We start from the raw sequence: 21,827 nt of genomic DNA, 5'->3' as shown, positions 1-21,827 counted from the left end.
ATTTCCTAGCCTCCTAATGCCTCTCTGGGCTCTGGTACAAAACTAAACTGAGCAAAGGCCATGCTGTCAACATGCTCCAGCTTTCAGTTTTAATTCAGACCTCTCTGTGCCTGAGTCTGGGGCAATGGTGGAGCTTATCTGTGTTGTGAGGACTTAAATGAGAAAGGGGGGGGAACTGTTCCTAAAGTGACTTAGCAAATAAAACTCCCTCTTCTCTCAGGCAGCAATGTTGTCCCGATGCTTTCTTCCTTACATGTTACCAATACCAGTGTTTTCTAACTATTTCCAACTACATTCCTCTGTATTTAATCAAGTTAAATCTCTACTGATATTATGACTTTCATATGTGTTGCTATTCAATATGCACAGTTATTGCAAAAAGGTGGGGAATGGTCAGCTGGGAGGGGGGAAATAATAGGAGTTATATAAAATTCTTCCTAAAGGATGTGCTTTGCAAACAGAATAAGTTAAGATAACATAATTAGTTTGTGCCACTTAGTAAAGTGTATTTAGAGCTTGCATAATATTATATGTTATATAATCAAACATGGAGCTGTGAATGAGGACAGGGTGAGCCAAAGGACACTGTACTTAAACAGTGATTTGAAAAGGTCTCAGCAACAGGTAAAACCAGGATCAAGGCTCCCTGCCTTTGTCTGAAGAGGAGTGAATGTAATCCTGATGATCATTGTAAATTGCCTATCCATTTGCCTCTCCAGAGTGTTCTGTTCATCCTGCTGGGAAATTTCTGAAACCCTCCTTTTTTACTTTGCCCTGATGTAGCTCTCCTGGAGACCTTCTTTCATAGCCATAATCACTGTGGAAGGCATGGGAATATCTAGCAATTCTTTGTGTACAATATGAGGACATTATCTCCTGTCTCTTCAGGAGCTGAGCAAATTGCTTTGCTCAGCACTCCCATCCCTCTCAGTCCTCTTTGCAGCAAAACAGGTACATTAATGTTTGGTTACTGGGAAGAATCATGGCCTAAGGCAAGAAATGAATGCAGTTTTAAGGCAAACATTGGGTCAAAGAGCATGTCCTGCTAACTGTAACAGTGCCAGGGTGCACTTTTCCACTGATACTACACATTAGTGTGTCATACACCAGCTCTTGGAAACTGAGTTCAGAGAAGTGGCATGGAAAAGACCCATTGCCATCAGCAGTCACAGGCAATCAGGTTAGTGGTAAACTTGTCAATTAATTTGTCTGCAGTCAAGCCTGAACCTCCTTTGAACCTGCATCTAGAAATGACAGAGAAAGGTCAAATGAAGATCTGCTGGTCCGACCCTGTGTTGATGCCATACCCACTTCAGTATGAAGTGAAGATCTCTGCAAACTCAGGTCAAAACAGCTGGCAGGTGAGTCAGCTCTGCTCATGTATTTTACAGTGCAGGTTGGTGGGTTTCTGTGGATCCCAGGATTTCTTAGCACCCTCCTTGTCCTTGGGCAGTGGATCTGGTGGGTTGAGAACTCTCCTTAGGCAGTGGCTGGCCTGGTAGAGCTGGGCATGGCACACTGAGCTGGTGTGTCCAGCAGACCCTGGTAAACAGCAGTGTGCTGGTGAGCTGGACTTGACATCTGCTACACCAGCAGAGACACTACACTGATACAAGACCCATCTCATTTTGGGTCTTACACACAAACTCCCGTCTTTCTTTTTGGATGAAATACTAGACTCTGTGAAGTCTAAAACCAAAGGTCTCTCCTTTCAGCAACCCCCAAATTCCATGATATGTTTAATATTTATAGCTTTTATTAGTGAATTGCTTTTTCCTGTTGCTACCACACAACTGTCTCTGCAATAAAAAGGAGCTGTTATTTAGGAGTTCATAATGAAATAACATGTTTTCCACAGAATCATGCAATCTCTACCATATTTGGATTTACATAGATTTAAAGAAGAAACCTTTTTTTACTGAACTTGATACCTAAAACCTACTCTCTAAACTCTTTGTTTTGGTTCCCTCTGTCTTTCTTCATCCTGTTTCATTATACAACCATGATGGCTTCTGATAATCTCACAGATGGTTCAAGTTGCTCTGGAAACCTCACTGGCCATAGACAATACACTGCTTGGATCTTCATACTTAGTTCAAGTGCGGTGCAGGAATCATCATGGTCCAGGGTTCTGGAGTGAGTGGAGCACACCATACAACCTCAGCTTGGGAGGTAGGTCTCATGCGGTCACTTATGTGCAGTGTTTTGGAATAGAATACACTTCCCAGTTTGGTTTGGTTTGTGGCATGAGTATTTGAGAACATGTGTTATACCAGGAAGGTACAGCAGGCATGAGCTGAGCTGAAAAATCCCATGGGAGTTCTTTCCCTTTCTGCTTCTGTCTCCCCACGGGCAGGGACCCCTTCCACTGGAGCAGCTTGCTCCAAGCCCCTGTGTCCAACCTGGCCTTGAGCACTGCCAGGGATGGGGCAGCCACAGCTTCTCTGGGCACCCTGTGCCAGCGCCTCAGCACCCTCACAGGGAAGAGCTTCTGCCTAAGAGCTCAGCTCAGTCTCCCCTCGGGCAGGTTCAAGCCATTCCCCTTGGCCTGGCCCTACAGGCCCTTATCCAAAGGCCCAGCTTTCTTGCAGCCCCTTTAGACACTGGGAGCTACTCTTAGGTCTCTCCAAACCTTCTGCAAGCTGCACGAGCCCACACTTGAGCTACAGCTAATGCTTCAGCTAACATGATTTCAACACCCTGCAGGGTTCAAAGTGTCAGATGATTATTCCCCCCCACCCCTCCAAACCCAAACATCTTATTGGGATCCTCTCAATTTTACGATTTTATGTGTTGTCTGTCTTTTTGAGATGAGTTATGGAAGCAAACCCTTTCTAGCTTGCAAGTACTACTTGCAGCATTTAAATAAGCTGACCTGGTGCCTTAGGTTGACTGAGTGGAAAGCAGCAGTGTTAATCTTGTTTCCTGAGATTTAATTTACAGCAGCCTCTATGATTCCCTGTTTCCCTTGTGCTGCTCTGTTTTGCTTTCACTGGAGCCTCCAGTGATATCTGCTCATTTAATTAGGTTTGCCTGGGGGTATTTAGCAGAATTTACAAATGTCACTTATGGAGTGAGATGGTCAAAGGCTCATTCCTGCCCCTCTCCTGGTAATTAAGAAGTAGGAAATGTAGGAATACAGCTGGATAATGTTAATATTTTTGTATTGTATTTTCCCTATGGCTATTTTTGCATGGATTCTAATCTCAATTGATATTTTTTCCCCTTTTTTCCCCTTCTGTGTAGCTCAAGTCCTGTACTTCCCTCCTAAGCTACTGACCAGTGTTGGTTCTAACGTTTCCTTTTATTGCATCTACAAAAACACAACCAAGCTTGTAGCATCCAAGAAGATTGTCTGGTGGCTGAACTTAGTGGAAGAAATCCCACAAAGTCAGTATACGCTTGTGAATGACCGTGTAAGCAAAGTTACTCTTTTCAACTTGAAAGCAACAAAACCTAGAGGAAGTTTCTTCTATAACGCATTGTACTGTTGTCATCAAAATAGGGAATGTCATCATAGATACGCTGAATTATATGTAGTAGGTAAGATTCCAGATGATTTTAAATTGTCATTTCACTGCCTTTGAATCGTAGCATCTGAATATCTCAATTGTAAGCTCCAGTTAGATTTTATTGAGCAGTTGTAATAAATGTTTTTATACAAACACTTATATCTTCATTAATCTGAACTTTCCATGTGTTTTAATTAGATGTGAATATTAATATCACCTGTGAAACGGATGGGTACTTAACTAAAATGACTTGCAGATGGTCTGCAAACCCAAACACTGTGCTCCTGGGGAGTTCCTTGCAGTTAAGATACCACAGGTGTGTATATAGCTGTTAATGCACTCGTTATGTTTGGGAAGTGTTGCTCTGGAAATAATATCACAGCAAAGAATTCTGAATAGATGTAATTATAAAACGTCCTTAGTTCCTGTAAACTGGATTTTTTCCCTCCCGGAACTCCACAGGTATTAACTATTTGTATTGCCAACCATATGCTGGGCTGCACACCCAGAGCCTGAGCAACAGGTCACTGAGGGGATCCTGCCCCTCTGCTGTGCTCTGGGGAGACGCCCCCTGCAGCCCTGATCCAGCTCTGGGGCAGCAGCACAAGAGGGACGTGGAGCTGTTGGAGCGAGTGCAGAGGAGGCCATGGAGATGCTGCGAGGGCTGGAGCAGCTCTGCTCTGGAGCCAGGCTGAGAGAGCTGGGCTGGGGCAGCCTGGAGAAGAGAAGGCTCCTGAAGGGGAGACCTTAGAGCAGCTCCAGTGCCTAAAGGGGCTGCAGGAAAGCTGGAGAGGGGCTTGGGACAAGGGCCTGTAGGGACAGGCCAAGGGGAATGGCTTGAACCTGCCCGAGGGGAGACTGAGCTGAGCTCTTAGGCAGAAGCTCTTCCCTGTGAGGGTGCTGAGGCGCTGGCACAGGGTGCCCAGAGAAGCTGTGGCTGCCCCATCCCTGGCAGTGTTCAAGGCCAGGTTGGACACAGGGGCTTGGAGCAAGCTGCTCCAGTGGAAGGGGTCCCTGCCTGTGGCAGGATGTTGGGACTGGAAGAGCTTTTAATTCTCTTCCAACCCAAACTATTATTGGATTTTATGATATGTGTTTAGAACGGGGACCATAGATACCTGAGTGTGTAACATGCATTCTGTGAAAAATCTTCTTCCATTCAGGATGGAAAAAGTCTTACTTATATAGAGAGAATCAAATCTTAGTTCATAAAGGGAATACTGCTTTATGAAGGTAGGTAGTATTTTTGGTGGCCAGAGCAATTCTTAGTTTTCAGGTGTTTTTTCAGGTGTTTTCATGTAGGTGGTTTAATTTTGTCTGTCTGTGGAAGAGCAGGAGAACTGGGATGCAGAACAAACATTCCTGCTTGCAAAAGACAGACCTGATTATTAAACCAGTGCTGTGATCATCCTTATCTTCATTCATGTGCACAAATACTGCCTCTGATAGTGTTCTTTTACCATGAAACTGAAAACTCCCTCTGATACACTAATATACTGGAGTAATACATTGGAGTTTTCTAGAACTGCCTTAATCTTTATAGAAACAAGACAAACAGACACCCCTTCCTGAGAAAATGTCTAGTTTTACTGTTCTGCTGGACCTGATACGCAAAGTTTTGGCACACAAGCTTAAAGCAGCCCTGAGGGTCCAGTCCTTTGGGAAGCTGAACTGTCTTCTCTGTTGGAGTCATACTATTGTAGTACCAAGGTGAATATTTCTCAGGATTTTCTGGATTAAAGTAAGAACTGGGATGCTCGAGATTGCATGTGGAGGTTTTTAGGGCAGGATTAGTGACTAACTGGCTGCTAAGGTAGGTTTTGTTTAAACTGACTTCAAAAATATGAATGTAATGAGTGTGCAGCTGGGCAGGGAGCTTGAAATAAAACCCATGCTGCTCTTGCCAAGGTTTGTATTGCCACTTTTGACTTGTTCAGGTTTATTTAAAGATGTTCTTTCTAGTAGGAGGTGATACCTCGTGCATTTGTTACAGTAGATCAAACAGTGAACGTTAACACAGAGTGAAAACGTTGCCCAAAAGCTAGTATTTGTTGTGATCTTTCTTTGGGCTTTTGCTTGTTTGTTAATAGTAGGATCTGACAGAGGAAAAATAAAAACAAATAAATAATGGGGGACCCCATTCATGTAGTGATTTCCATACAGTTGAAGTATAAGACGTTTGAAAATGTACACTTATGAGGATACCAGTATTATAGAATTGTGGAATGATTTGGGCTGGAAGGGATCTTAAAGGTCATCCAGTTCCAACCCCTTGCCACGGGCAGGGACACCTTCCACTGGAGCAGCTTGCTCCAAGCCCCTGTGTCCAACCTGGCCTTGAGCAGTGCCAGGGATGTGTTCAGCTCCTACAGGCCCTTGTCCCAAGCCCCTCTCCAGGTTTCCTGCAGCCCCTTTAGGCACTGGAGCTGCTCTCAGGTCTCCCCTTCAGGAGCCTTCTCTTCTCCAGGCTGCCCCAGCCCAGCTCTCTCAGCCTGGCTCCAGAGCAGAGCTGCTCCAGCCCTCGCAGCATCTCCATGGCCTCCTCTGCACTCGCTCCAACAGCTCCACGTCCCTCTTGTGCTGCTGCCCCAGAGCTGGATCAGGGCTGCAGGGGGGGTCTCCCCAGAGCACAGCAGAGGGGCAGAATCACCACTGTTACTTGTATAAGATTCTGTTACATATTGGGAACAAAAATACAGAAAAAGAATATGAATTTTGAAACCAAATTAAATAGGGGTTTTAATTACCTGACTTATTTGTAAGAGACACCACAAGTATGCAGGAATTGCTGGTGTTTGCTTAGACACAGCAAGTCCTCATGGTAAAAGTTGAAAGTCAGATGTGTCACATCACCATCAGGCACATCTGGTTTTCCAGGAGCCCGCAGCTATTCTTCTTAGTGACTGATGCAATTATGTCCTGCAGATGAAAGCCAGTGTTCTGCAGTACATTGGTGTGATAGCTTTGCTCTTGGTGTCTTGTTTTGGTTGGGTTGTAACTATGTCTTCCTCTACAGCCAGTGCTGCCAACAGAAACAGTGCAGAGATGATCATCCTGTAAATCCAGGGAATGCTGAGCTCAATCTTCAAAGTACACAGCACCAGTTTAATCACTGTTAGCTGTGTGGACAGGAAGAGATTCAGCTCAGTGTAACTTCTGTGGTTCAGTTGGATAACTAATCCCTATCTGGCCACTCTCACCACAAATCTAAGCTGGCCATGAAGCTTAGGAAAAATTAGGAGGAATTTGAACACTTTCCATCAGTGATAAGGTGTCCGGTGCTATTTTACCCAGAGTCCAGCTCTCCTTTCTTCTGTTGCCAGATGAGATACAGCCTGTATATGAGATTTCTATAGCACCCTCCAGAACTGATATTTTGTTATGGGATTTCCATCTCCTGGAGACTTCACTGCCTGACTGATCCATGTGGCAGCTTTCCCCTGGATGCCCTTTGGTGTTTTGAAAGCCATATTCTCAGCTGGAGCAAATTCCTGGCTGGAGATCTGCCTTGCTCTGTGTATTGCTAATAAACACCACTCAAGGAACGTGATTTAGATGGAGGGGAGGTTGAGGTGAGCTCTTAGGCAGAAGCTCTTCCCTGTGAGGGTGCTGAGGCGCTGGCACAGGGTGCCCAGAGAAGCTGTGGCTGCCCCATCCCTGGCAGTGCTCAAGGCCAGGTTGGACACAGGGGCTTGGAGCAAGCTGCTCCAGTGGAAGGGGTCCCTGCCCATGGCAAGGGTTGCAACTGGGTGAGCTTTAAGCTCCCTTCCAACACAAACCAGTCTGGATTTCTATGATTCTTCAAAAAACAAGTTTTAAAGCTCAAAACTAGATTCATAATTAAAGGCATTCAGCTAAAATGTTTTACCTAAAGCAGCTAAATAACCATTCCTCCGCATTGCCTGAAACCAAAACACTGCAGGGGTTGGAACTGGGTGAACTTGTCATTGTCTTCCAAGCCAAACCAGTCTGGGATTCTATAGTTTATGAATATTTGGAGGTGCCTGCTCTTCTTGTACCTCTTTCTTCCTGTGGTTACTTTCTTATCAGAAGATTTCCACAGGGGAGAGCCTTCATATTTTGCTTTATTCCAGCTAAGAGCCAAAGCTTTGAGGAGTAACACTGCAATGTTATTTATCCATTTTGTGCAGATTCAAGCTCAAGATCTTTCCAAATAATCATCAGAAAACCCCAGATGGTTCCAGTGACACCATTTATTTTAATTGCCTTCAGAGTTCTATTTTACTGATGCCACGGGCAGCTTATAGTTGCAGTGTCTTGACTGAATGTGGTTTTTCTCTCTTTTAAGGAGCAGAATTTATTGTTCCGACTTTCCAAGTACATCTCCAGAATCAGAGGTGAAAGAATGTCATTTGCAGAAGAACCATTCTTACGAGTGCACATTTCAGCCTATTTTTCTTTTATCTGGATATACCATGTGGATAGAATTTAAGCACTTACTAGGAACACTTGAATCCTCACCAACTTGCGTCGTTCCAGCTGATGTGGGTAGGTCCAGATTCGTGCACGTCTTTCTTCACTTGTGACCTTGGATTTCATTCCTTATATGGTGTAGGTAAAGTACTTCTTCATAGCATTTTAACTCAATTAGATTGTGGAAAGAACATAAGAACATAAAAGCTTTGATATTGTCTTCTGAAAGACATTGGATTAAATGATATTTCCGTACCTTTGCTTGGCACAGGAGCAGATTGTAGCTGCAGCTAATACCCATAACATGAAACATCCAGTTTTGTGTGTTTATCCTATAGGGAGTTTTACAAAGAGAGGTATAGAAAATGCAAGGATTAGATTTAGGAACAAAGTCTCATTTTGAAGGTTCTTGGTTATGTTATGTTTCTGAAGTCTTTAAGTAGTTAAGTTTATATTTGATGCAGCACTATATGTGTTACTTACACAGTTACCTGTTCACTTACAGTCATAGGGACTGCTCATGCTCTTGCATGTATTTGCAAAGCTTCTTTTGTGACACAGAGCACTTAAATTTGTATAAAAGCAAGAGGCAGGGACAGTGTTTGAGTGTTTTGAAACACTGCAAAATGTGAAAACACTTATTATCTGCTCTGTGACTCAGAGCATTCATTGGACTCTTTTTTGGACACAAAATTGGACAATATGTACAGAGAAAACATGGCAGCTGGAGCACAGAAGTGCTACATGAAATAAAGCAGAATAATAAAACACATCTATTATGTATGTGGAGAGCAGCTGTAGTGTTAGTCTGGGGTGGGCACGGGTGTGCTCTCAGTTGGCTGTGCCCTTTTGGATGGAGGTGCTGGCTTTGGACAGTGCTGCACAGTGAGGAGCTGTAGCAGAACTTCAGGAGCCTGGTTTATTCAAGTCATCACTTGAAAGCAATAGAATTGACCTACACTGGATGAAAGGTGCTCAGATTCATTCTAGCAGTACCCAGAAATGAAAGCTTATCTTACTTGTTATTTTCTCCTCACTCACCATCTGATGAGCCAAAACAAGTTTTGCATATATTTTTATATGCATAAAATTATTTGCTGTTTGTACCAGGGGAGGTACAAGGTGCTGGCACCAATATAAGCTATTGGGGTTTGGATTAAAATGAAATGTATTGAAACTTGCCCATGGATGATTATTTTGTTATTAAATGAAATGCTTATTCTGTCAGAAACTTGGATTTTGAGACTTCAGCTTCACCTTTTCTTTGGCGATTTTACTTTGGGTCAAAATTGGAATGAATTTCCCATTAGACAAGCATTGTCTTTCTCAGTCAGCAGTGCTCTGTCTGCAGAGAATGGCCCAGCCAGCCTGGGTTGGTGAGTGGTTACATTTACATTCTAGTACAGCTTTACTTGGGGTGGCAGAAGCCACAATGTGATACCTGCCACCCTCGGGGCAGAAGAAAATAGCCCATGATGAGTGGATTTAATGAGGAATGTCCTTGCAGACCTTATAGCCTTTCTTTTTCTTTCCATTTTCTAGTGAAGCTGCTTCCTCCCTCCAATGTTAAAGCAGAGCTCACCAGGAATGTTGGGCTGCTGAATGTGAGCTGGACAAACCCTGTGTTTGCAAACAGTGATCTGAAATTTCAGATTCGGTATGCTGTGAACAGGGAGGAAATGATGTGGGAGGTACTGTCTCTTTTAATCTAGATCATGGGTTGATGCAGTGTTGTCACCGAGTGTGTTAACTGGGTTTAGGTGGAATTTGTGGCATGCAGTGAATCATGGCTATAATGGTTATGTTACAGATTAATTCACTTTTTCGTTGGATTCATTTTCAGGCATTCTGACTCTGACAGATGCTAAAACAGCCTTTTGTTCTTACTCAGCCTGTTTTGACTTCTGTTACAGCTTTATGAAGTTTCAAATGCACCCACAAGATCAGCTGTGATAGAAGTTCAAAACCTTTGTGTTGAGTATGTCGTTCAGGTCCGGTGCAGGGAGCTGGATGGCTCAGGCTACTGGAGTAACTGGAGCAGATCAGCCTATACCCTCGTAAAAGATATCAAAGGTACTTGTGCTTTCAGAGTGCATTCTTTGGGGCTGTGTAGCTTCAGACCAAAGAGTGACACTGTTCTTTCAAAACTGCAGCTCCCTTACAGGGCCCTGAATTTTGGAGGATTATTACTGAAGATCCAGCAAGGAGGCAGAAGAACGTTACACTCCTGTGGAAGGTGAGAACAATTCCCTTTTGGTCTTTCACTTAGATCCAAAACCCATGGGTAGAATTGCCAGAAAGGGAGTATGATGAGCACGTTTCCCTGGGAGGCAAAGCTGGGCAGTCACTGCTTATGGGGCTTCACTTGGGATGTGACCTCTTTTGAGCTATTGCCTCTTGCTTGGCTAATGCTGGAGGCAAGTGGAGGTTGCTGGTGAATATTGACTGTAAGACTGTGATACAGTGAGAGGTGGGTTTGTCTTCTTTGCTCAATCAGCGTGTCTTGGACTTTACTCCCTTCTGGTTTTATTCTTTTTATCCTCCCCTGCACCTTGCTGGCACATGTTGAGCTCATCTTGTACCCTAATCATTACCAAGTTCATAATAATGCAGTAGGACAAGAACTTTCCTAGTGCTGTGTGGTTGGTTGTGAGTTGGATGAGACATACACTGGCCGCAGGCATGTTCCACACTTGGGAAGCTCACAGGCCAACCTCCTGAACTGATGCTTGTAGAGTGGACCCATCTGAGGTCCAGTTACCTGCACCACAGCTGTGTTGATCTGTACATGGGGCTGCATCACAGCCATGGGGAGCATCCCGTTGTTCCTGATACCTTACAGTCCTCGCTACAGGAAGGCCCTCAGATCTCCAGGCAAGCTACAGGTTTCCTTACTTTTGTGTGGAGACCTGTACTTTCAGTGTTAGTTACACAAATGCTATGAAACAGAGACTTAAAATGCAATTTGCTCTTAACACTCAGAAGAAAGAGCAATGTGGAATCACAGACTGCAGTTTGGAATGAGGTGCAGTCTTTAGCTGCCAAGTTCTGCTGACTGAGATGCCTGAGCAGAATGTGCCACTGACTCCTAGGGAGCTGCCTGTACAAACACCACTGCAACTGCACGTAAACTGGGCACAGTGAACAGGTTAACACAGGACAGAGGAAAAAGCATATCCATGACTCCTCACTCCCATGTGTAGTGTGCAAACAGTCATCTGTTCTGTTTTCTCAGTCCTGGAAAAGACTTAACATGAAACAGTGAGTTACTAGAGGAGCCTGAAAGTTTGTATTTCCTTGCGCCCTCTTTTTCCCCCTGGAAAGACAGTAAGGAATTGTGTCAGCTCTTAGGAAGGGAGATAGAAGGAGTTAAGTCTTTAGATAGACTACAGAGCCTTTGCTAAAAGGACAGTAGGCAGCCTATAGAATATGGATAGTACTGGATCATGGTTTCTTAACATTGGAATGGTGCCTTCTGCCCAAATAACATTTGCTTTTGAAATCAAAGGCTGGGAGATTAATTCATGCCAATATTTGCTGCAGCCACTGATGAAGAGTCACTCCTTGTGCAGCGTGAGCCGATACGTTATACAGCATCAGACATCAGGAAACGCCACATGGTCAGAGTATGTTGACAATGGCACTACCTGTTCATTTCCATGGACTGAGCACACACACACCATTACTGTTCTGGCCATGAATTCAGTTGGAGTTTCTTCAGTTAATTTTAATTTAACTCTATCCCAGCAAATGAGCACAGGTAAGAAACACCTATTAGTGACCATTTTGAGATGTGGAAAATGCTGGGAATCGTTGTGATGCTTTTGGACAAAGCTTTCTTTACAATCAAATTCCCTTTCTTAGGATAAAAAATGTTCTCTGATGGTACATTCAGCCGTATATGGGAAACAGTTTCTGCATCTCACCAACAGAGCTAGTTGAAAAACGAGATTTCCATTGCATGAAAACCTTAACGACCTTTGGGTTGGGAAAAGAGTTGTCTGTTACTTTCCACTAGCAGAATCTAAAGTAATTAATCAAAGAATAAGAAATTCTTACTGTAGAACTGACCTTTCATCTACTTTGTCTTAGGAACACCTGACATTCCTGCTAGGGAATGTTTGGTTGTTTCCAAAATGATATATGGTCTTGTTTCTCCGGCTGCTCACCTGAGGGGCTGCCAGAGTACATAGTTTGAGAGGTTTGGCTTTACCTCCTAAACAGCCTCTCATTGATTCGGCTGCTTTATTGATTCACTCTGCTTTACTAATGAAATAAAGCCTGTTGCATTGAAATACTTCAATTGTGTAACATTCACGTGCAAATATATGCTGTGGGAAACATCACTGCAGCCTATTGGTAGAACTTTTCTGCTCTAATGCTATTTTTAAAGCATTATTATGGATAAATTCTTTCTGATATTGTGTGTAAATGTGCTCTGGAAACCCTGTGGCTGGTAGCAGATGTCATGGGAAGCCTTTGTCCAGCTGGATTGTTACCTTGGTGTATTGCTTAGACTCAGGATTTACCTTACAGGGCTCTCAGTGTGTTCTTTACTCTTTAAATGTTGACAGTTGATAGGGTTTTTTGTGAAGGAGTTATAGTTACGGAAGTGCCCATGAGAATCAGGATGTTTGTTTGATGTCTGGTAAGAAACTTGATCTGTTTAATGTTCAGGACTAGTTGGTGTGAACCAAGCTGTGCTGCCTTAAAGAGAAATATGCTTGCTTATGTGAACTAGAGACCTGGCTTTATTATATCGAAGACAATTAAACAATTAAATGATAAATGAGCAGGTTGCCCAGAGAAGCTGCGGCTGCCCCATCCCTGGCAGTGCTCAAGGCCAGGTTGGACACAGGGGCTTGGAGCAAGCTGCTCCAGTGGAAGGGGTCCCTGCCTGTGGCAGGGGTTGGAGCTGGATGAGCTTTAACCTCCCTTCAATCCAAACCAGTCTATGGTACTGTGTTCATGTGCTCAAACCATAGCAGTCACCCATATGCATGTAGTTTGCAGTAGACACCTCTCCTGCTTAACCCATCGTCGTCTCGCTTCTGCTCACATTACTCATGGCTGGTTTCTCTTTGCCCTGTCAGTGAGTGTTGTGCGGTCCCTCAGCGCTTACCCAGTGAACAGCACTTGTGTGATTCTGATCTGGACACTCTCCCCTCAAATATACGTGCTAACGTCTTTTATTATTGAGTGGAAGAACCTTAACAAAGAAGAGGAGATGAAATGGGTGCGAGTTCCTCCAAATATCAGTAAATATTACATTTATGGTGAGTGTGTGCTGGAAAGTAGAATATATTATGTTAACATGGAGCAGCAAAATGGGACATTACTGAGCTCTGTGATTCCTTCTCCCCCTCTTTGTTCCTGATTTATGATAAGGACCAGCAGAGCAATTCCTAATCATCATTAGAGCACCGACTGTAAAGGATTGACTGCTGCATTTATAATCAGGTTAACAAAGACTGAAGCTCAGGAGCGTGTTCATTTTTTGGCAGTACAAAAAAATCAGCTCTGGAATATTGAATACGCCGGCTAATATCTTAAGTTAATGTGTTCATTCCATTTGCATTTTGGCTTTAATCTTAAAATTTATTACAATAGCTCCATAAAGGTGTTAATTCCATGACAGAATAATGCTAGATTGTCCTGTATAGATTAATGGGTTTAATCTTCTGATATTGGGGGTGCTGGTCGATGAGAAAATGAACATGAGCCAGCTTCAGTGTGTGCTTGCAGCCCAGAAAGCAACCGTATCCTGGGCTGCATCAAAAGGAGTGTGACCAGCAGGGCGAAGGAGGTGATCCTGCCCCTCTGCTCTGCGCTTGTGAGACCTCCCTTGGAGCATTGTGTGCAGTTCTGGTGTCCTCAACATAAATCACAGAATCCCAAGGGTTGGAAGGGACCTCAAGAGATCATCTATCTGGTCCAACCCCCCTGCAGGAGCAGGGTAACCTAGAGTACATCACACAGGAACTTGTCCAGGTGGGCCTTGAATATCTCCAATGTGGGAGACTCCACAACCCCCCTGGACAACCTGTTCCAGTGCTCTGGATCTGTTGGAACAAGTCCAGAGGAGGCCACGAGGATGCTCAGGGGCTGGAGCACCTCCTGTATGAAGATAGGCTGAGAAAGTTGGGGCTGTTCAGCCTGGAGAAGAGAAGGCTGCGTGGAGACCTCAGAGCAGCTTCCAGTATCTGAAGGGGGCCTATAGGGATGCTGGGGAGGGACTCTTCGTTAGGGACTGTAGTGATAGGACAAGGGGTAATGGGTTAAAACTGAAACAGGGGAAGTTTAGATTGGATATAAGGAGGAAATTCTTTCCTGTTAGGGTGGTGAGGCACTGGAATGGGTTGCCCAGGGAGGTTGTGAATGCTCCATCCCTGGCAGTGTTCAAGGCCAGGTTGGACAAGGCCTTGGGTGATACGGTTTAGAGCGAGGTGTCCCTGCCCATGGCAGGGGAGTTGGAACTTGATGATCTTAAGGTCCTTTCCAACCCTAACTATTCTATGATTCTATGATTCTATTAAAGTATGTATCTGTAAAAGACAGCTTTCATTATTCCCCTCTCTGTGCTGATCTGAGCTCAGATATGTGACCAGAGCACCTGTGGAGGTGATTGTTTAAAAGCAGGATAATAGTTGTGATTCAGAAGGTTGATTTCCTCTTTCCAGATCACTTTATCCTGATCGAGAAGTACCAGTTCAGCCTGTATCCTGTGTTTGCTGGAGGAGTTGGCAAACCCAGAGCAACGGATCAGTTTACCAAAGGTGACTTACAGGATCTTTCTCCCTGTTGTTTATTAAATAGGAGCTTGTAAAAGTAACATTTAAATGCAGGAGAAGTCTGTATCTTACCAGAAAAACATGTCAGTTTTATTTATATCTGTATATATATATATTGTCAGTTTAATTATATTTGTAATTATAATTGTAATATAACTGTGTGTAATTATAATTGTAATATAGCTATGGACGATGATTTAGATGCAAACTACTTGTACACAAACTATTAAACTGCATTATTAACTGAATCCCTTTAATTTCCAGCTGGATATGAAAATGAGAACAATGCCAACCTCTATGTGGTTCTGCCAATAGTCATTTCAACCTCAGTTTTGTTGCTTGGAGCACTGCTGGTTTCACACCAAAGGTGGGTTGTTCATTGTCATCTCAGAAGAAGGGGATGCAGCTTAGGGGATGCCTCAGTGCTGAACTAGTGGGCAGGATGTTTTTGGGGAAAGCTAGGGATTGTTTATGCATATTTTTGATGTACTGTACTGAAAGGCAGGGGACAGTGGAATACAGCACCCAGAACTGAGTGCAGTCCTGTTACCTTGTGAAAATGTCATTGTCACAGTGCTCTGGATAAATAAAACTGCACAGATTCCTTTTCTGACACAGCAGAGGGGAATAAGAGCAGTACAGAGAGTATGAGAGCAGTACCAACTCCAGGATTTACCTCATGTTTCAGAATGAAGAAGCTGTTTTGGGAAGATGTTCCAAACCCCAAGAACTGCTCCTGGGCACAAGGAGTTAATTTTCAGAAGGTGTGTATTCCCCTAGTGATGTCTCTTCCTCCACCCCACTGCTCTGACTGCTGTTGGGTAGACCAGACCCTGCCTGATTACTGAATGAAGCCACCTGAGTCTCCAAAGTCACCAGTGCAGCACTTCCCTTGGCTGTAGAGAGCTGGCACGTGGGACCAGGCCACGACCAGAGACTGACATCTCTTTTGAGTGTAGCTGGTGTTTACATTTCAAGGCAATCAGTAAATCAGTTGCAGAATCCCATGGGTGTAAGTGCTTGTGCAGCTCAGCAAGTGCCACGTGTGTATCAAAGGCCAAATTCTTTGCTGGGATAAACAGCCTGTGATTTGGGTGCTCTGGTGGGTTGTAGAGTCTTCATGGGGGCTTAGCAGTAGACTAAGCTCCTCATGGTCCCAGCATCCAACATTGTGCAATCACTGAGACAATAATCCAAATTCATGCCTGTTATTTCTAAAAAAGCATCTCACGGCAGAAGATTTTTCAGGTATTTAATTTGCATTCCCCAATGAAGGTTTCTTTTTCTCATCTTTTATTTCATGGCACAATTTGGGTTGGAAAGGACCTTAAAGCTCCTCCAGCTCCAACCCCTGCCACAGGCAGGGACCCCTTCCAGTGGAGCAGCTTGCTCCAAGCCCCTGTGTCCAACCTGGCCTTGAGCACTGCCAGGGATGGGGCAGCCACAGCTTCTCTGGGCACCCTGTGCCAGCGCCTCAGCACCCTCACAGGGAAGAGCTTCTGCCTAAGAGCTCAGCTCAGTCTCCCCTCGGGCAGGTTCAAGCCATTCCCCTTGGCCTGTCCCTACAGGCCCTTGTCCCAAGCTCCTCTCCAGGTTTCCTGCAGCCCCTTTATGCACTGGAGCTGCTCTTAGGTCTCCCCTTCAGGAGCCTTCTCTTCTCCAGGCTGCCCCAGCCCAGCTCTCTCAGCTTTTCATTTCACTTAAACAGAGAATGGACATTCCTTGAAGCCTGATCATGATCAGTGCCTGCTGAACCACTGGGCCAGCTTCCTGGCTTTCTGTACGGAACTGTTGGAAGACTGTTATATTTCTGTTCAGCAGACAGGAAGCACAGATGCAACACGAGTTGTTTAAATACAATGTGTCCTGGAAGGAACTTGGTCAAAAATCTAAAATGCCCTTGAAAAAATTAGGAGCAAAACCAATCCCCAGTTTGTCACTTGCTCAGGCAGAAGCACTGACTTTGGATTTAGTGGTTTTAACTTTTCTTTGCTGCTCTGCAGACTGGCAAAGGGCTGAATCCTCTCAAGCCCTGGTTCTCAGAAGGAGTTGGGAGAGCCCAGCCCTTGCTAGGATGCAGCCCAGGAAGCAGAGCCATCAGATTGGTTTGGAATTTATCCAGCTTGAGTGCAAGATCTGCCCAGTTACAGCTCCCAACTCCACTTGAAAGTAGTTTCTTGTTCTAATTGAGTGTTTGTTCTAATCGAGAGCCAGCTTGGGAGTTTCCACTGACTCCAGGCACATCAAAGTGATCAGATCTCTATTCACACAAGCACTTCGTTGTCCCATTATGGTCTTTTGAGCTTTTTGTATGCATTTGGGTGCAGCAGCAACTCAGAGAATGCAGAAACTGGGTGTGTTTTGTGCCTTACTGAGCTTTTTATTTGCTTGCTTTTTCCTGGAAATACCAATGTGCATGTTATTTATACAGCTTCTTCATTTGCTGTCATTTAAATACGCAGCCACCCCAGTGCAGGTGCATGAGTAATCTCTAACATTCTATCTGTACTGGGAAAAGAGGCCAGAAATCCTCAAGGAAGATGCGGTTTTGGTGGTAGGTGGAAGGGGTCTGTGAATTGATCTTAATTGCAGGGGTATGAGTAGCACCAGCACAACTGTATTTGTCTGATCTTCATCTATAGCAAAAGGAGTTCATGACAACCCTCACTGTCCCCACCTGCAGAGGGGCATGAAGTTCACATGTTGGATTTAGCACGTTGGAAATGATTCTCCTCACTGACTGGTTGAGCTGAAAGAAGGGTATTAAAGTTGATGAAGTTCTAACTAAAAAGGAAAGGTGAAGCTGACACCCTGGGAATCCTGCTCTGTATCCGTATGCCTGGCCCCATAATTAATGGGGAAAAATGATGGAAGATGAAAGGAAGTGAAGTTTGACATGCTTTTTGACAGCTTGTGAAGTAGGATGCATGCCTCTTCCATGCCTTGTCCTAACCTCACTGGGAAACGTTAACTGCACTCAAAGCACAGGGTCTGTCCTCAGGTTGGCATCTCTCGCTCATGAGTGTCCAAGGCTGGCACATGTTCTTTGAAACCATGTTTTTGGAGCCAGATCCTGCTTTTTTGTATGCGTGGATGGAATTTCCTGGACAAAAAGCAGTGTACAGCTCACATGTGATATTTTTCTTTAGTTGTGATAAGCATTGATTACATAAATAGCCTCTATACCACTGCTGGGAACTTCTGATGTCATTCTGAAGGCATTTGATATGGAACTCTTGTCTTGTCCTGGTACACAGCCATATTAAATCATCTGATCCTTACTTTGTATATTCAATATCTCACATTTGGTACTCCAGAACTGCATTTATAGACTATTCTATCCTGATTGTATTGCTTGCAGCAGCAAGATGGTGTTTAAGGTCCCTTCCAACCCAAACCATTCCACAAATCTATGACTCCTAACCTAAACCAGGCAGGTCTTGCATCTAGACTCTGTCATGCAAGCCTTTACATGTATGCATAATGTCAAAAATCATAAAAATTCCTCTTATCTGCTCAATAAAATACTAATGTTTTAGTCTCCTGCAATGTTGGAGAGATGACTTAAACACAGCTACAGATATTATTTTACAGGGAAATTAATACTAAACTTGCAAAGACTTATGTGTATCTAAATTATCCTGCTGTGTCCATCAGCTGATCTGCAATGTGTGGAGTTAAATGTATGGGAAAGTCCAAATCTGGCCATGGCAGAATTAGGCCAGCAGCATATTTTGCTATACCTGTGTTTAGCAGCTGGAGTGCAAAGTAATTCTGACCTGAACCCAGCTCAGGCTTCCAGCTCAGAGGTAGCCTGGGGCTTCTGAGACAAATACAGCTTAAACCCTAGAGTGAGCAGGAGAGCAAAATACAGCCTTGTTTGACATTCCTGGCTTGGTTGGATCTCGTTTCATCTGCTGGGCAAAGTTTGGGAGCTGGTGACCCAAGACTGACTTTTCCAAAGTATGGAGCTATTTTGCCTGTTGTTTAACACAGTTGGTGTCCAGATTATATTGCACATGCTTCTGCTATGGAAATCCAGCACTGTTCTCCCAGTTTACTGAGTAATTGTGAGATGAGAGAGTTCTACATCTTCTCAGAACATTGGAATATGTGTTATACTGGATTAAATACCTGACACGTTTTAATAAGTGATGTGACATGCTTTAAGAAGAGATGGTGGCCTTTGCCAAGCAGCACATCTGCCTCTGAATGGAATGTATTTAACCCTTGCAGGCAATATTATCTGTCTTTGTGTTTTCTGTGCATCTGTAAGAGCAGATACCAGTGCTGGTGTGAGGGAGCACACAGGTCTTGGAAGGAATATAAACCATCTCTGTTGAAGATAAACTGGATGCTGCTTGTAGGAGGGCAGGTCTATTGGAAGGAAATGTGGGGACTTGGTTGTTAAAAGCTTCCTTTTAACAGACAGAGGGGAGACTGAGCTGAGCTCTTAGGCAGAAGCTCTTCCCTGTGAGGGTGCTGAGGCGCTGGCACAGGGTGCCCAGAGAAGCTGTGGCTGCCCCATCCCTGGCAGTGCTCAAGGCCAGGTTGGACACAGGGGCTTGGAGCAAGCTGCTCCAGTGGAAGGGGTCCCTGCCCGTGGCAGGGGTTGGAGCTGGAGGTCCCTTCCAACCCAAAGCAGTCTGGGATCCTGTGATTCCTGTTAATGTGTGTCTCCCATTTGAAAATGTCATTGGGGGCGGTCAGTATACGCTGGTTGGCTGTGGTTGTGTCGGTGTCAGTGCAGAGCAACCCTGAGAGAGATCACTTTCACCAGACAATACCAGTTACGATTATTACAGCCTGGTGTATACAGATAGTAGCAGCCTACACCTTATTTCAGTAGCCTGATAATGTTATATGCAGTTACTGGTATCATTTTGAAGAGGAGGAGAGATTCCAGTGCACAGATTGGTTTCAGAGTAGGAAGACGATGGGCTTCTGAGCAGCAAGTACCAGAGCAGTTAGACACCAGAGCTCACCAGCTTTGCCAAATGAGGGCATAGGTGCTACCAGTAGCTAGTCTAGACTAAAGCTAGGAGAGGTAGTGTAGACTCTTCCATAATTGCAGACTAGTCTAAGCATTTTGACATGTTTCTAGCTGTTTTGGCAGCTTTCCTGCTGTAGAACATGGTTTGCTGATACACACAGAAACTGTTTCCATCTATTTGGTTTGCCTTGAATTCATTAGCAAATACAGGGTTTTCAAGTGAATTCTCCTCTGTAGCTAGGAGACCCACTTCATGCTGTTGTAAGTTTTATGTGCATATATACTAGGTAGTAGTAAAGCCCATGTTTCTCCAAAATAATGGTGTGTTTCTCTTTGTGCAGTTCAAGCGTACAGCTCCTATTCTGATGAGAATGCTCTAAAAATGCTATAGAAAGGCTGAATTTGACCCCATATACATAATCCTAGCAGGGAAAGTTCCTTGAGTTGACATGTAAATGATGAAGTCTATGGGTTATACAACCTAAATAGGAAGCCAGGGATGTTTAAGGGTACACTTCATACAGGGTAAGCAGAACACTTGCTTTGCAGCACGTGACCACACCAACAGCTTCTCATGTCTTTGTCTTGTCCTTGGTCTTTACTTACACACAGACATAAAGAGAAGAGGGCAATGTGATTTAGAGGATTTTCAGCAATATACTCATACTAAAGCTATGGGGGGGGGGGGTTGTCTGTGATTCTTGACATCAGTAGCTTAATCCTGAACTAAGACTGAGCATTAAAATCTATCTTCTCTTCTAGCCTGAAACTTTTGAGCATCTCTTCATCAAGCACCCCGAAGCAATGTCATTCGAGCCTCTTCTTCTGGAACCAGCAATAGTGCTGGAAGACATCAGTGTCACTCACGTGTTGAAAAAGGAAGGCTCTCAAGACTTTTTAGTCATTGATTCCATGTTTGCAACACCACAAGACTCTGCACATGACTCTGCTTGCTCCAGCAGCCATTTCCATAGTAGCAGCTTCTCTGAGAGTTCCCACGATGGCCAAAGCAGTGCAGAAGTGACAGGGGAGTCTGATATTAAATACGCTACTGTCCTCAGTAGCTCCAGATTAAGTGGCCTTTATGAACACAAAGTGAGGCCAAGAAGTTGCTTTGATAGATGCCTCTTAGCTGAAGACTCCTCAGCTACAGGCTCCTTCTCAAGCAGCCCCTGGGTGGTGGGAAATGGGGCATTTCTGGTACTCCCTGATGCTCCCATCAGGCAGCCCAAGACTCTCTCCCTGTCCCTCATCTCTTCAGAGGGATTTTCAGAGCCTTCAGATCATGATGATGCTTTCCCAGATGGAGACAGCCCTGAGCAGAGCTTGTGTTACCTGGGAATAACATCACTGGGAAAAAGGGAGAATGACGTTTTCTTAACAGACAGCTCCGGAGTGATGTGTCAGTTGCATGCAATGGATCAGCTCCAGGATGGGGGGGTTCTGCAGCACACACCACCTCATTTAAATGCCTTTATCCAAAGCAGCCTTCAGTACAAAGTCATCATGCCATACATGCCACAGTTCCAGATGACTGCAGCCAAGGTGAAGGAGAGCACAGAGAAGACCTCTGAAGTCACCACACCATGACTTGATGCACTTAATGGTGTTTTAGGTGTTGGTATGTTCTCCTGTTTTCCCTTTGCTGACCTGTTGCAGGAGTTCTCCTGATTTGAAGCTGGGTAACTGGTTCTGGATCTGAGTGCCAGGGTTTTAGCAGGAAGAAGTTCCATTTCTTCACCTATTTTTCAAATGGGAGGCCTTGCTTTTGGGATTTGTTTGTGTTCAAACCTCTGGTTGTTCAAGCCTCTGGTGCCATAATCTCTGTGCCAGTGCCTGTCAGGTGTATGTGCGAGCACTCCAGTGAAGAACTGCACTTGGAATTGGACTCAGTGCCATGGACATTCAGGTGAAAGGACTGGATGTGATCCCAATGGACTGTGTTTTCCATAGCAGAGTGTGTCTATTGGCAGCACAGATCCACACACACACATTTCTTCTCAAACATCACAGCAAACTGTCCTGAAAGAGCTTGTTGTTGGTTTAGGGTTTGCTTTGGGGCCTCAAGGGCGAGACAGGAAGGAGTGAGCTAACATG

At 44.4% G+C, this 21,827-nt stretch overlaps 1 protein-coding gene across 4 annotated transcripts in view; it reads left to right on the top strand.

The window, feature by feature from the left end:
• LEPR (leptin receptor) overlaps window positions 1–21,515 on the top strand; it is a 63,495-nt gene extending 41,980 nt beyond the window's left edge. For 3 of the 4 annotated variants that reach the window (XM_061364914.1, XM_061364912.1, XM_061364915.1), the window contains 14 exons: window positions 1,216–1,361; window positions 2,028–2,172; window positions 3,247–3,543; window positions 3,711–3,828; window positions 7,822–8,021; window positions 9,489–9,637; window positions 9,860–10,019; window positions 10,100–10,182; window positions 11,490–11,706; window positions 13,040–13,222; window positions 14,627–14,722; window positions 15,002–15,104; window positions 15,426–15,501; window positions 20,493–21,515. In XM_061364914.1, coding sequence (XP_061220898.1) covers window positions 1,216–1,361; window positions 2,028–2,172; window positions 3,247–3,543; window positions 3,711–3,828; window positions 7,822–8,021; window positions 9,489–9,637; window positions 9,860–10,019; window positions 10,100–10,182; window positions 11,490–11,706; window positions 13,040–13,222; window positions 14,627–14,722; window positions 15,002–15,104; window positions 15,426–15,501; window positions 20,493–21,320 — 2,801 coding nt within the window. In that variant the 3' untranslated portion in view covers window positions 21,321–21,515. The remainder of the gene's footprint in view (window positions 1–1,215; window positions 1,362–2,027; window positions 2,173–3,246; window positions 3,544–3,710; window positions 3,829–7,821; window positions 8,022–9,488; window positions 9,638–9,859; window positions 10,020–10,099; window positions 10,183–11,489; window positions 11,707–13,039; window positions 13,223–14,626; window positions 14,723–15,001; window positions 15,105–15,425; window positions 15,502–20,492) is intronic. The other variant, XM_061364916.1, reaches the window with a different exon arrangement.
• The last annotated feature ends 312 nt before the right edge of the window (window positions 21,516–21,827 follow it).

This window comes from Neopsephotus bourkii, unplaced genomic scaffold (genome assembly GCF_033783945.1).
Source record: "Neopsephotus bourkii isolate Nb327-2 ecotype Australia unplaced genomic scaffold, CSIRO-AGI_Nbou_v1 NB_1250, whole genome shotgun sequence".
Lineage (NCBI taxonomy): Eukaryota > Metazoa > Chordata > Aves > Psittaciformes > Psittacidae > Neopsephotus > Neopsephotus bourkii.
The sequence above is the reverse complement of the archived record's forward strand: the minus strand, read 5'-3'. Positions and strand labels throughout refer to the sequence as shown.